This window comes from Diceros bicornis, chromosome 7, assembly GCF_020826845.1.
Source record: "Diceros bicornis minor isolate mBicDic1 chromosome 7, mDicBic1.mat.cur, whole genome shotgun sequence".
Taxonomy (NCBI): Eukaryota; Metazoa; Chordata; class Mammalia; order Perissodactyla; family Rhinocerotidae; genus Diceros; species Diceros bicornis.
The window spans coordinates 40,211,915-40,226,447 of NC_080746.1; the positions used below are offsets into that span (position 1 = coordinate 40,211,915).

Here is a 14,533-nt window from a genome sequence, read left to right on the forward strand (position 1 = left end):
TCATGGGATTTTATTAAGCGATTATACAGAATGAAATAGACCTAAACTAGTTGACTTGTAAAGATTTGCAAAGGATATTGTTAAGCGAACAAAAACAAGACACAGAGGAGTGTATAATGTAACCCAATTTAAGTTAAAACCTCTACAAAGCTATATGAGTACATACACATATATGTTTATATATATTCACACAGACACATTTATATATATCAATTCATACACATGAAAAAGTACAAAATGATACATAATGAATAATTAACACGTGTTATCTGGTGGATGGGGTATGAGATGGGTAGAGAAATGGCAGACAAGAGAAGGAGAGAAGCAAGAAGAAAAAGAAACTGCACTAAAATCACTAGTATGGAAGTTATGATTCAATATATTAAAAATTATATATATTTTACATAAGTATATATTTATTTTTCCTACTCAATTAGGAAGAATAAAAAGATATTTCTGTACTGACTTGTAGAGATGTCCATGAGAGAAAGTCAAAAGGCAGTTTAGAATAATGTATATATTATAAATTTATTTCTGTAAAAGAACACTCATCCCTTCTATATGTGTGCACAAGCAAGGAACAGTTATCAAATGGGACACAGTAGTTGTTAGCATTGGATATCTCTGGAATCCACACTAGGATTAGGGATAGGAGTGGGGATAATTAGCTTCTTTTTTATACACCTTTATGTGTTTCACTTCTTGAAAAAACAAAAACAAAAACAAATAAATGAACAAAGCCAAATGCCTACAGGAGACAGAGTGAAGCAGGCTGAGCGAGGGCTGTGATGATGGAGAATACACACTTTAAACATTCAGACTGAAATTTTAAAAAATAACACAAAAACAATTTTGTGAGAGAAAAAAAGACACTCATTTAACCTTTTGTGTGTCCAGTGTTGAGAAATAAAAGTCTTAGGTGTCACAGAGATTTTTATGTAATAGGCAGGGAAACTACATATACTTTACGTTTTATCCATCAATTCTCCAATCACAAGATCCATAACCAGGCCCAAAGAGGAAGGCAGAATTCTTCCAGAATGCTTTTCTTTGATGCTAGAAGATGGACTATTACGAGAACAAGTACAAAGAACCTGTTTAAGTTGTCTTGTGTAAACCTGTAGAGCCGCTGGTTAAAACAACAAGGGCAATCCTCAATCATTCATTTTTCATTCTTTTTATTCAACCAGCATTCAGTGAACACTTACTATACCCCTGACATCATGAGGTGCTAGGGATACAAACATCAAGACATGGTCCCTGTTCACCATCCAGTGGGGAAGTGACAAGCTACAAAACAAGTCAGACTAAAATACAAACCAAGTGCGGATGGAACAGTTCATTCTGCCTGGAGATTCAGGGGCAGCTTCATCAAGGGGAAGATTGACACTTGAGTCAGGCCATGTAGGATGTAGGATTTCAGAGGCAACAGCGAGAGAAAAAGGAAGGGAGTAGTATATTTGAGGAAAAGATCAGAATTGAGTCCAACCCACGAAAAGAATAAAGGAGAAAACTAGAAATTCAAATGTTCTAGCCTGAGGGTAAACGTAAATTCAATCCAAGTGCAAGATAATTTCCCACTCCATTCCTGCATGCCTGACATGTAGCAGTGCTCAGTACACAACAACTGGGTAAATCCTGACACACTAAGTAATCTCCCTGTTCAATTTACGGAATGATTTCAGCATATTACCATGTACCGTCCAGGGTCTAAATCTCCCATCATTCCTTTGAGATGTGTGTTTTCAGTTCTGACAGCTTTATATCTCATATCTGAGACCTGAAAGGAGATTAGTAGGTTAAAGTGAATGTAAAATTCATAATAAAAGCTCTTAGTTCTCTTAAAATTAATTTTATTTTGTTAACGTAAATATTTTCTAAGTGTAGTGAAGGGGAACCCTTCTTAGGCAGGATCACCATAAATCAGATATTCTCATTCAGTTCTCCTATCTTTGGCAGGCCCCCACTTTACCCTCCTTTTCTGACCAGTGCTAAATTAAAAACATATATTTATAACAATGAGTCATTTACTTTTTTCTTTCCAATTCCAAAATTCCATTTATCACTTCTATTTTCTATCGTATGCAAACCATCACCAGAAAATCACAATTTTAAAAACATGTTTGAATAACACTGTCCATTAATTTCTTCACTACTTGATTAATTTTTACAATGTGCAAATATGACTTTCATATATATTTTTTTAATTTTATTTATTTATTTTTTCCCCCAAGCCCCAGTAGATAGTTGTATGTCACAGCTGCACATTCTTCTAGTTGCTGTATGTGGGACACGGCCTCAGCATGGCAGGAGAAGCGGTGTGTCAGTGCGGGCCCGGGATCCGAACCCGGGCCGCCAGCAGCAGAGCTCGGGCACTTAACCGCCAAGCCTGGGGCCAGGCCTGACTTTCATGTTTAATTTCGTTCTTTCTGATATTTGTGCCAAATTTCCTTCTTTTTTTCACTTTGTCTCCTAATTTATTTTTTCCCCTGATTTCTTCTACTTGACAGTACTTAGACATAGTATCTGCCCTTTTATTTATCTAGGGCTCATTTTTATATAAAACACTTCCCTTAAAAAGATTTACTTTTTTAAGTTACAAAATATATTCTCCTTGACAAAAACCTAAAAATATAGAAGAATATCAAGGTAAAAAAAAAATCATTCATAATCCAACTACCTAGATCACTATTAACACCTGTAAAATATCCTTTGCTATACAGGTACAACCAATGCTATTATCCCATCCCATGTCTTCCTGTGCATTGTACAGATTAATCACAGTTTAAGGCTTATAACTGGGCAAAGGCAAATCTTTTATTGTTTTTATAGTACACAGGATTTAAATAGCCATGTTATTTGTGAAGTGGCCAATCTTTTATTGTTTTTATAGTACACAGGATTTAAATAGCCATGTTATTTGTGAAGTGGCCCTCAAATGCCTAGAAAATTAATGAACGGTGCTCTCAAAACCTCTAGATTTGAGGTTAAAAAAACCCTACCAATTTGATGATGAGTAAGGGATTGAGGGAATTTCAAAATAAATAGGAAGAAAGGAAGAAAGGAAGGAAGGAATAAAGGAAGGAAGGAAGAAAGGAAGGAAGATGGCAGGGAAGACTTAGAAGTTACTTGCAGTATTTTAACAGTAGAATGTTATAATTGCTCTTTTTCCCCATGAACCATGCCGTGCATGGAGTCAAAGTTCAGTAAATACGAACTAATTTTCATGTTTCAACGTCCATTTTTAAAAACCCTAAAATAAATATATGAAATGGGGTGGGAAGTATCCAAGAAAAGAGGGAATAGAGGTTTTTATTTTTTGAAGGATAAAAATGTTAATGGAAGGGAACTATAGAAAACAAATTCAGGAAGAAATCTTTGACTAGACTATCCTGCGGGAGGTGGTCAAAATATGTCACAAGAAAATGTTAGGATGAGATTTAATGAAATTATCTTGTGCCGTCACTTATTTCCCTGGTTCTTTTTTGATGACACTTTGCATTATCTCACAAAGGTTTCCTGTGACTCCACAAAGCATTTCTGGGACGCTAGTCTCAGAAACAATACCGAGAAATGCAATGGTTTTATTAGTCGATAATGAGGCCGCTATGTGCCCTGGGCAAGAGAGTGGCCTGGACAGGTGCAGTCCTGCTGCTTGCATACCTGTTGTTTTGCTAACATTTTTTCTTTTATTTCTAACTCCATTTTTAACTGTCTTTCCAGAAGGGCAGCTTTCTTCATGATAGTTGCTATAGTGATCTCCTTCTGATGAAGCTCCTCTGTTAGGTCAGAGATTTCATTCCTCATTCTTTCCTGCTCAGAGCTTTGGTACTCTTCTTCCCGATAGAGTTGGCTTCTTATCTGCAGCAGAGACATTCCAGAAAATATTAACAAATCCCTTTATTTATAAAGCAGCTTAAAGCTTTTATTGGCCATTTTCAGTCTTCCTATTCTATCTTAAAACTTTGGCAGGCCCCACTCTACCCTGCTTTTCTGATTGATGCTAAATTAAAAACAGATACGATAATGATTCATTTACTTTTTTCCTTCCAATTTCAAAATTTCATTTCTCACTTCTATTTTCTGTTGTATGCAAATCAACCGCTACTACTGATGCTACTCTGATAACTACTTTGACAGGAAGGTGGAGAAAGTATTATCAAGCACTTTCTCCCTGCTTCATTGAGGTATAATTGGTATACAAAAAACTGCACATAATTAATGTATACAATTTGGTGAGCTTGGACATACATTGATGTTTCTATCACCACAGTCAAGGAAATAATCATATCAGTTACCTCCAAAACTTTCCTTTGGTCCCTTCACTGTTTCTTTAAATTTTTTGTGTGTGTTAAGAACACTTAATGTGAGATCTACCCTCTTAACAAATTATTTAGTGCACAATACCTTACCCTTAACTATGGGCACTGTGTTGTGCAGCAGATTCTGGAACCTACTCGTCTTGTACAACTTAACTTTATACCCATTGAACAATCACTCCAGAGTGGTGTGGTGGAAGACACTGGACCAAGAGGTTGATGGACCAAGCATTATTTAGGGAGAAAAAATTGGCTTAGAGAGGTTAAGTGACTTCTCAAAGCCATAAAGCTATTAATTGGCAGAGCTAGGACTAGAACCTAGGACTCTTGGCTTTAAATTCAGTGCTTTTTCTAACTAAATTGTGCTGTACTGTTTGTGACTAAACACTATATTTTTCAGAATCATGTTATAATAAATTTCAAACTTAATGTGTCCATGAAAACACATCCCCTCCTCTCCTTGAGCCTGTGGCGTCTCATATTCTTGACCTTAGCTAAGCCTTCTGTGTTAGGAACATCTGGATCACCTTGCTCCTCCCTGCCCTCGTCCTCCCAAATCCAGTCAGGCAGCAAATGCTGCCCCTTCTGTTTCAAGTTCTCTTAAATCTCTCCTCTGCTCTCCATTCCTCCTATCACTGTCTTAGTCCAGCCTCTTAGCATCTTTCTTGAAATCATTCACTGTCTCTAATTCTTTAAGTTTGGAGATAAAGTACACAATCCTTGATTTCAAAAAAATCATAGTCCATTGGGGGAAACAGCAAAATACACAGTTACAACATAGTGTAGCAATCCATGTCAGCCATATATAGTGCAGGGGTATTTAACCCAGCCTGAGGGCGGCAGGATAGGATTCCCAGAGGAGGGGACATCAGACCAAATACTGAAGGATGATTGGAAGCCAGACAGAAAATAGAGATGGAGAAGGGCTCCCAGGCAAAGAATGCAGGGAAGGCAAGGGGTGAGAGAATGCGCCCTCAGTGAACCAAGAGGAGTTTGGAGGGGCTGGGACCTGGAGTGTTGTGAGAAATAAGGCCGGAGAGTTAAGCAGATGCCATCCATAGATATTCATATGAATTTACCCCAGGGCACTTACTCTTAAAATTGATTTTTTTTTCATTTCATCTTTAAACATTTCAGGATATATCTCTAAAAGAATAAGGGCACACTCTCCCTCTTTTTTTAACGGAGCCAGAATACTATTATAATGTCTTAAAAACATTAATAACAATTCCTCAATATCATCAAATATCCAGGCCGTTTCCAAATTTAAAATTTTATCAGAAATGTAATGAATGTTTTTAAAATTTGTTTATTTGAATTGAGATCTAAATATGGTCCACACATTGAGACTGGCTCATATCTTTTTACAGCCTCTCTTTTGTGTGTGTTTGTGTGTGTTCTAAGCACTCTACATACATCATCTCATTTAATCTCCACAATATCGCTCTACTTTGTAGATTGGAAAATTAAGGTACATAACTTTTCACAGTCACGTTCCTGGTGACAGGCAGTATGATTCCAGGACCTTACTCCTTGTGCTGTGTAACCTCTGTGAGCAAAGCCCTACAAGGGAGCTCACACACTGGAAAAAGCTAGAGTGGGCTGACCTAACCTGGAAAGTAGACATATCCAGAAGGCAAACGGGATCTGAGAGGTCCAGTCTCAGGCTCTATACCACCAACCCCTCATCTGATTCTATTCTTTTTTTTTTTTAAAGATTTTATTTATTTATTACCCCCCCCCAAGCCCCAGTAGATAGTTGTATGTCATAGCTGCACATCCTTCTAGTTGTTGTATGTGGGACGCGGCCGCAGCATGGCCGGAGAAGTGGTGAGTCGGTGCGCGCCCGGGATGCGAACCCGGGCCGCCAGCAGCGGAGCGCGCGCACTCAACCACTAAGCCACGGGGCCGGCCCTTTTTTTTTTTTTTTTTTAATATTTTTATAATTTTATTTATTTATTTTTCCCCCAAAGCTCTAGTAGATAGCTGTATGTTATAGCTGCACATCCTTGATGTATGTGGGACACGGCCTCAGCATGGCCGGAGAAGTGGTGCGTTGGTGTGTACCCGGGATCCGAACCCGGGCTGCCAGCAGCAGAACGTGCACAGTTAACCACTAAGCCACAGGGCCAGGCCTGATTCTATTCTTATTACTAACATTTTTAGAATTTCAGAGTTGGACATGGTCTAACACCACCAATTAACACATGGAAAAAAAAGACTCACAGGGAAGGGAAGTGACTGGGCCTAAATTATCCAGCTCCCGAGACTAGGAGACTGGAGTGCAAATGACCTCACCCTGAGGACAATATTACAAGTCACTTTCATCTCCAGTCTTCTCTCTCCAATTATTTTCCTTACAATTTACTAGATGAAACAACAGGGTTGTTGTTCTGAGTTTGTCCCAGTTTTGGATTTTTCTGATTGCATCCCTGTTGTGTAGTTAACACGTTCTTTTAAAATGGAACTTTTAAAATGTAAAAAGAAGAATATACTATTATGAAAAAGGAATAAACTTTTTTTGTTTTCACAACATTTAGATATTAAAACAACATGCTATACTGCAAATCTTCTTTCTAAATGAGATTAATGTACTTAGCTCTAAATGACTTTTGGCTTTATTAAAAACGTCAATTTTATCACAAAATAAATGACTAAAAATCATTCTATATTGAAAAAAGAGAAAGGAATAAAACCCTTGCAAGATTCATAATACATGGCTCTTGTTAGTTTTATTACAAGAGAATGAAGATACTCTCGACAAACACTTCCTGGAAGCAATAGCTATTTATACACAATTCATTTGCTAACTTTTCTGCCAGCAATGCATTATCTACAGGTCTCCAAGAGCCTACAATGAAATTTGTGCCTTGTAGTGTCCCTTCCATATCAAAACTGTGCAAAATCAGTAGATTCCTTATATTACTCCAAGTTTTATTACTCTCTCTAAATCTCTGAGGTTAATAGTGTAACTATACTTTAGCTGGCTTTAATCAACCTTTTATTGTAATGCTTTCACTGGGGACACCAGTAAAGAACAGTCTTTTAAAGTTATACTTTTAAATATTAGTAAAATTAGTTTCATGGGATTATGTGAAAAATATAAGGAAAATGATCATTAATTCATAACACCTTTTCTACACTTAACAGTTGCCTGACGATCAACTCTTTGGGAGACAGGATTTGACTTTCACATCATTGAATTTCTTACAGAAATAAGCAGAATAGCTACAATCCTACTAGATACTCAATAAATGTTTATGGAATTTATATAAACAATAACTGAATTTATGACCCTACACAATTATGGGAGACATTAGCCTTAATATTAGTTAATTCACTCTCTAAATATTTTCACTTATTGCGTGTCAGGCATTGTGCTGGGCACTAGATGATAATTCAAAGTCACACCCAGGCTTTTCCTACTTTTAACAATTGTTTAGATTGTACTGCATTGAATATTCTGTGTGATCCTCAAACCTAAGACCAAAGAACTGGGGAGGAGCCATGATAAGCCCACGGAAAGAAAGCCATACTGGATTTTACTAGAGGGAGAAGAGGATGTACTTTCTGTAGGAGAATTAAGAATCACAATGTCTTCAAGGACGGTGCCCAGGTCTCATTCATCCTTGTGTTCCTAGCTCCTGGCAGGGTACTTGCAGATGTTAGCTGCTCAATGACAACGTGTGTGTAACCAATAACAACAGCAGCCAGTGTTTACTAGGCGCTTCCTCTGAGCTAGGTAGGCCCGGTTCTAAGCACTTTACATGCATTATTTTACGGATGTTAACTTAAGGGAAAAGTATGGACTCTGGAGCCAGATTTCTTGGCCTCTGCCACTTAACAGCTGTGTAATATTAGGGGAAATTACCTAACTTCTCTATGCCTTAGTTTCCTCAAATGTAAAAAGATAATAACATTAGTACCTACCTTTTAAGATGGTTGTGAGTAATAAATGAATTAGGATTTGTTAAGCCCTTAGAACAGTTCCTGGCACACGGTAAGTGCTATTTAAGGAGCAGCTACTATTAGCTCATTTAATCTTCATCACAACATTATGAGGTAGGTATTAATTATCTCATCCCCTTCCTAGAAATGAGGACCCTGAGCAACTTGCAAAGGCAGCTTCCCCAAGCTTAAGCTTCTACATGTGGTTGCGTGTCTGAGACTGTGCTCTTATGCCGCTTGCTATGAGCCACCTCTCACAGAGCCACAGGCCCTCCATGTCTCATGGGCAGTCTCCCGGTGGCAGAGTGAGGACCTAAGGTTTGTGTCTTTTATAGCATCACATAGAAGAATGTTAGAATTAGCAGCTTGGTAAGTTATTATATTAGGAGAAAATACAGAAGGAAAAAGAAAGGAGTGAGAAGGAAGATGTTTTCCCCCTTTGTATTCAAAGACTTCAGATCTGCCTGGAAGAATGGAGCTCATTATATTCCATACCTTGTTCAATTCTTTTTCATGATTTGGTTGATCTGGGGTCACTGAAAACAGCTCTTTCCTTTTCCTTTCTGGTTCTTTAATAGAAGGTGAGTAAGATGATTCAAATCTACAAATTAAAATGAGTAAAAATTAAGCTTAGCTTGATAAACTGTTATGATTATATTGTTAATTTAGACCATTGTAGGCTGCAGAGATAGATTATTAGTCTGTTGGAAACACTTCTGGTTACAGAAATTGCAAGTTCTAATACATTCAGATCCCATAAGTATTTACATATTTAACTGAGTGCAAATGGTTTTAGCGAAAAAAATAAATAAATAAAAGGTAGCAATTAATATGGAATTTCAATTATACATTAAAAATTGGAAGAATACTGGGTTTGCATATATAGATAAGATTTTTGGATAAGAAGAAAAGGCTGTTTCCTATAACAAAATAGCTTGGGAACCTGTTAAAAAAAGGAAATACACCTGACTTGCTTCTACATTGCGCAAAGGAACTGTCAAGAGAAGTCCAAGGGGAGCAACTACTCCATAAAAGTGACCCAAAATGATTAAATCTGACAGTCTACCCAGAGAGAGCTCAAATACATCTATTCTTTGGCTGCTCAATTTATAAAATGGAATTGCAACCACGTATGGATACTAGAGGGGAAAATCAGAAACTAGTATAAAAAGTACAATTTCCACAGGAAATTTGGAGGGGTGTAAGCAGGTAATGTTCACTTCCACATAGGGAAGTTGGTAAAAAAAATCATTAAAACAGAAAAATACAGATAATCAGGCAAGGAAAGCACATGCTTTCTATTTCTTGACTAATCTGGTAGAGTGTTTGGAAGAATGTACCCACCTGTGGGTACAATTTTAGATTTCCAAAGAACTTTTTAAAAGGTTCCACAAATCAAAAACTTAAACCACACAAACAAAACAAAATCTGAGTAACGATAGAGAAATAATTCATTTAAAGATTGAAAATAAAGGGAACTTTTAAAGGTATAAATTACTAGTGATATTCCTGAGGTATGTATGTCTAGACTGGATTGCTTTTTCTGCTTATCAAACATATATGTTAACTGTAGAAAACAGAGTATATCAAAGTATATACTGGTTGAATGTTGTCAGCCAGGAAAAATCATTGTTAGCATTTTTGTGTATATTAATTGTCTTTTTTCCTATGCATATGTGTGTAAATACATACATGTTTCCCATACAATTAGAATGTACTGTACACATTATTTTTCAGTCCCTTTTTGTTTCCTACTCAGTAATATATTGTGAACATTTTATCCAATATTTTCCTAAAACATTATGTCAGGATCAGTATTAAATTTTTCTTATTTCTTATGATTTGGAAGAGGTGAAAAATGAAATTTCCTCTTTTTCAGTTCTTCCTAAGCAATTTCAGGGAGTGGAATGCTGAACTGAATGGTGAAAACCACATGATGATCTTGCAAATTTCAGTGAGTGAATGGAACAAATGTCAAACTTCAATGTGGACAAGTCCAAAGAAGAAAACAATCATCATGCTAATACAAATATAAAAAGGAATTATCATTTGTCACGTAGGAAAAGAATGTTGGAATTATTTTTAATAACTCTTAGAACATATCAGCCCAAGGTGCTTCTACAACTAAAAAAAGAAAAAGCTAACAAAATTTTAACATTATTGAGAAAGGTTCTGAAAATGAATAAAAACATTACATTCCTACTTCTATAAATCTATTGTGCACGTACACTCAGTAGTCTGGGCTGCTTCACCTTAATACAACTGTAAAGAAGAAACAGAGTCCAAATAAAAGAAACCAAAACAATAAAGAAGATAGAACCACATTCATATTAGAACAAACTGAAAGGATTAGAAACTTTCAAGGGGAAAGATGAAGGTTGAGAAATCTATGCCCAAAGTCTAAAATACGATGGAAGCTGTGAAAAGTTAAATCTCTATCTTTTCATCAAATCTCAGAATAGTAGAACTGAGGAATACCCCAAATGAGAAAGATGTAGTTTGGAGACCAAAATAAATACCAGCTTAATTAGAGGATGGCAATCAGGCATAGCAAAAGAGTTGTATTGGCCAAATATGTGAATAACTGCAAGATTTTAGATTAAATCCTGTATTGAAGGAGAGCTGGCAATGTCTGGAATGCAGCATTGGCCTTGTGAGATAGCTCCATAGAAAGCACCTACAATGCTTTTCAGAAAACCAAAGCTAGATAGGGGTTGAATAGTTTGCTCTTCTAGGAAATTTCTTATGTTTTTTAGGCATATACATTATTTGTGCAAAGACATTTCTCACCAACACCACATTGCAAAAGTGCTTTGCACATAGTATATTTCCAGTTGATTTATTAATGATCGGTGACGATGATATATAGCTTGTATATGGAGCACTCAATAATGCTGCCTGGCTAATAGGCCTTCTAGCATCCTTGGTGAGAAATACAATGGGTCATTTTTAGGGATCTTAATTTTCCATTTGTTAAGTGTAGACCTCAAAGAAATGCTAGCAGTTCGCACAATTTTGAAGAAATAATTATTCCCTTTAAAACAATGTAATCATCTTTCAATAAAATATCTCTCACCATTTGGCTACTCAGTTTTTAAAAATCCTATCATTGGTCTGGCATTAGCCTTCAGATTTGAGCAGGGTTCAAGTTCTAATGAGAATTAGAACGTCACTGAATGGTTAGAACAGTCAAACTGTCTATTCACAAGCATAAACATTGGCTAATCCTCAACATCCCATTTGTGGTAATGGAGTATGCAGTATCTGTCTGATTTTGAAAGAGGAAAAAAAATCTGTTCTAACAAAACCCTGAATGGGACTGACAAGGTGGTAAGCATGGAGGCCAAAATAAATAACACATTGACAAGTGAAAAAGTTAATAATAGGTTTACAGGCAATCAAAAGAAAAGCATTTGAAAAATATGTTATAAATCTTATTTATCAACATATATAATTAAATACCAGCTCTATACTATTGTTTTTATAATATCCTGAAGAATAAAGTTCTAAGAAAACTTCTGACTCAGTGTGACACTTAAGTATCCATAAATCAGAACATGATATCATGTTCTAGGTAAATAAAGATATTAATTTTGAAGATAATCATTAATTTTATTTTTAATATCTAATATTATCCAATAATTAACAGCTTGTTAATAGAAAACAAATAGACTTTTTATTCTAGTTCCAAATATAAAACTCTTAAAAATATTTAAAGATCATGTTTTGAACAGTTTTTCTCAGGCTACTGAATATAAAGAATATACCTTTTTTTATTTTCTTGAGCATTTTGGCACTCGCCTATTTTTAATAATTCTCTGTGCAACTGCAACCGTTCCATTTCTATAATTCTCAAGAGATCATCACGTGACTGTAACTCACTTTTCACTTCTGAGAGTCCTGCTTCCATGGCCTAAATAAAAACATCAAAAATTTTCAATGCTCATATGTGGATATCATGATGTATAATACATTTAAAAATATTTAACACCTGTGAACCAGCTTAATTTCAAATGAACTGATATTTAGTCCTTTGCAGGCTCTGTGTTACAGAATTTCATTCATTTAGTCAACAAATATTTACTGAGCTCTGATTACGTGCTCAGCCCTGAGCATATAGAAACAGAATCTGTCCTCAGTGAGCTTACAGTCTAGTGAGAAAGACAAAGAATAACCAAATAATCACACAAATATGGTCACACTGTATGTGAATTTGAAAGAGAGAAACATAAAAGTATGAATAAGATATCAATGCATCAAATTTGGATTAATGCAAATAATTCCCAATTTAAACAAGATAATAGCCAAGAAAAATCTAATTTCAAAGCAGGCCAAGAAAGTGAAATATAAACCATGGTTTATGATTCCATTATTGCCCAAGAGTAGCCCTACTTTAGCTGGGAACTAGAAACACCAGCAATTCTGGGAGTCCAGTGTTTTATCTTGTTACTAGGACAGGCTTGAGCAAGTTTAAAAGCCATTGGGAAGGACCCAGTGAGGAGGCAGAAGGGGTAATAGCAATGATGTCAGATTCCTGAGAAGGTGGGTGGGATGGGTCCTGAAGCACAAGAGGAAGAACTGCCTAAAGCAAAAGAGTCCCTCTGCTCTTGCAATAGGAAAGGAGGAAGATGGAATGTAGGCAAGTACATGCATTTGGATGTGGGGAGATAAGACAGTGGCCATCTGTTGGCTTCTATTTTCCCTGTGAAATAATAAGGCACCGTCAGCGGAAGGAGAGGTGGAGGTGGGGGTATGGGAGTGGTTTTTGAGAGTGAGAAGGTTTAAATGGCCTGCAATGGGAATGGCAGAGTTCGCTGATTGGAGCAACACAGTAGGATTTCCGGCAGTGTTGAATACTCATTTATTTGTGAGCATGACCTGTTGAGTGATTTTCTCCAGCAGTACTTGGCTGTTCTCTGGGAGAGAGGAATGGCGGAGTCCTTCCGTATCATCTAGGTCTCTTCCACTCAGTTATACAGGGAAACTAACGTTTTCTAAGTACGCCTCACCCAGGTCATCAAATCCATTGCCACTTTTACAGATGGGGCAAGTGAGAGCCAGCCTTGGTCGAAAGTTACACAGCTCATAAGTAGCAGATTTTGGAACAGAAAAATCCAGATCTTTTGTCTACTAGTCCAGTTAGAACATTCAAGATGCAAAAATAATTTATTTCACACAAAATAGTAAGAGAAACAGACCTGCAACTTACTGGTAAAGACAGGCTGAGGTACTCTAAAGGGTAGGAGTTTCCTCTGCTAATCAAGGCTATAGAAAACACTACAGATATTTTTAAAACATAATTTGTTCAATAATTATTTATATATCTCAACAGATTTATTCAAATATAATCCACATACCATAAAACTAACCCATTTAAAGTATACAATTCATTAGATTTTAGTATATTCACAAAGTTGTGCAAGTCTCACCACTATCTAATTCCAGAAGATTTTCATCACTCCCAAAATAAACCCAATACCCATTGGCAGTCACTCCTCTTTTCCTTCCCCTTAGTCCCTGGCAACCACTAACATATATTCTGTCTCTATGGAATTGCCTATTCTGGACATTTCATACACATGGAATCATCCAATATGTGGCCCTTTGTGACTGGCTCCTTTCACTTAGCACAATGCTTTCATGGTTCATCCGTGTTGTAGCAGGTATCAGTACTCCATTTCTTTTTATTGATGAATAATATTTAATAGTATGGCTATACCACATTTTGTTTATTTATTCATCAACTGATGGACATTTGGGTGTTTCTGTTTTTTAGCTATTATGAATAATACTGCTATGAAAATTCATGCACAAGTTTTTATGTGGACATATGTTTTCTTATTCATTAATTCTTATCCAAAAATTCACAAAGCCTAGAAATATAACTGTGCAGACAGTATAGGACATATGAGTTCCCAGATAAACTTTTTTTTTTTTTTGGTGAGGAAGATTCACCCTGAGCTAACATCTGTTGCCAATCTTCCTTTATTTTCTTTTGCTGGAGGAAGATTAGCCCTGAGCCAACATCCGTGCCAAGCTTCCTCTATTTTGTATGTGGGTTGCTGCCTCAGCATGGCTGACGAGTGGTGTAGGTCTGCGTGGGATCTAAACTCAAGAGCCCGGGCCTCCGAAGCAGAGCATACCAAACTTAACCACTATGCCACGGGGCTGGCCCCCAGATAAACGTTTTTTTATCAAAGCCTTAAATATATATTATTTTGCAGGAGAACTAGAGACCTGGGCTCAGTGAAGGACCTAACTGCAAG

The 14,533-nt window shown here is 36.5% G+C and overlaps 1 protein-coding gene across 1 annotated transcript in view; it reads right to left on the bottom strand.

Moving 5' to 3' along the window:
- Positions 1-14,533, bottom strand: part of DEUP1 (deuterosome assembly protein 1) — a 90,059-nt gene that overhangs the window by 27,689 nt on the left and 47,837 nt on the right. Inside the window, exons 6-9 of the mRNA XM_058544520.1 lie at positions 12,035-12,180; positions 8,763-8,868; positions 3,664-3,861; positions 1,694-1,780 (exon numbers count right to left, since the gene is read on the bottom strand). Of these exons, the coding sequence (XP_058400503.1) occupies positions 1,694-1,780; positions 3,664-3,861; positions 8,763-8,868; positions 12,035-12,180 (537 nt within the window). The remainder of the gene's footprint in view (positions 1-1,693; positions 1,781-3,663; positions 3,862-8,762; positions 8,869-12,034; positions 12,181-14,533) is intronic.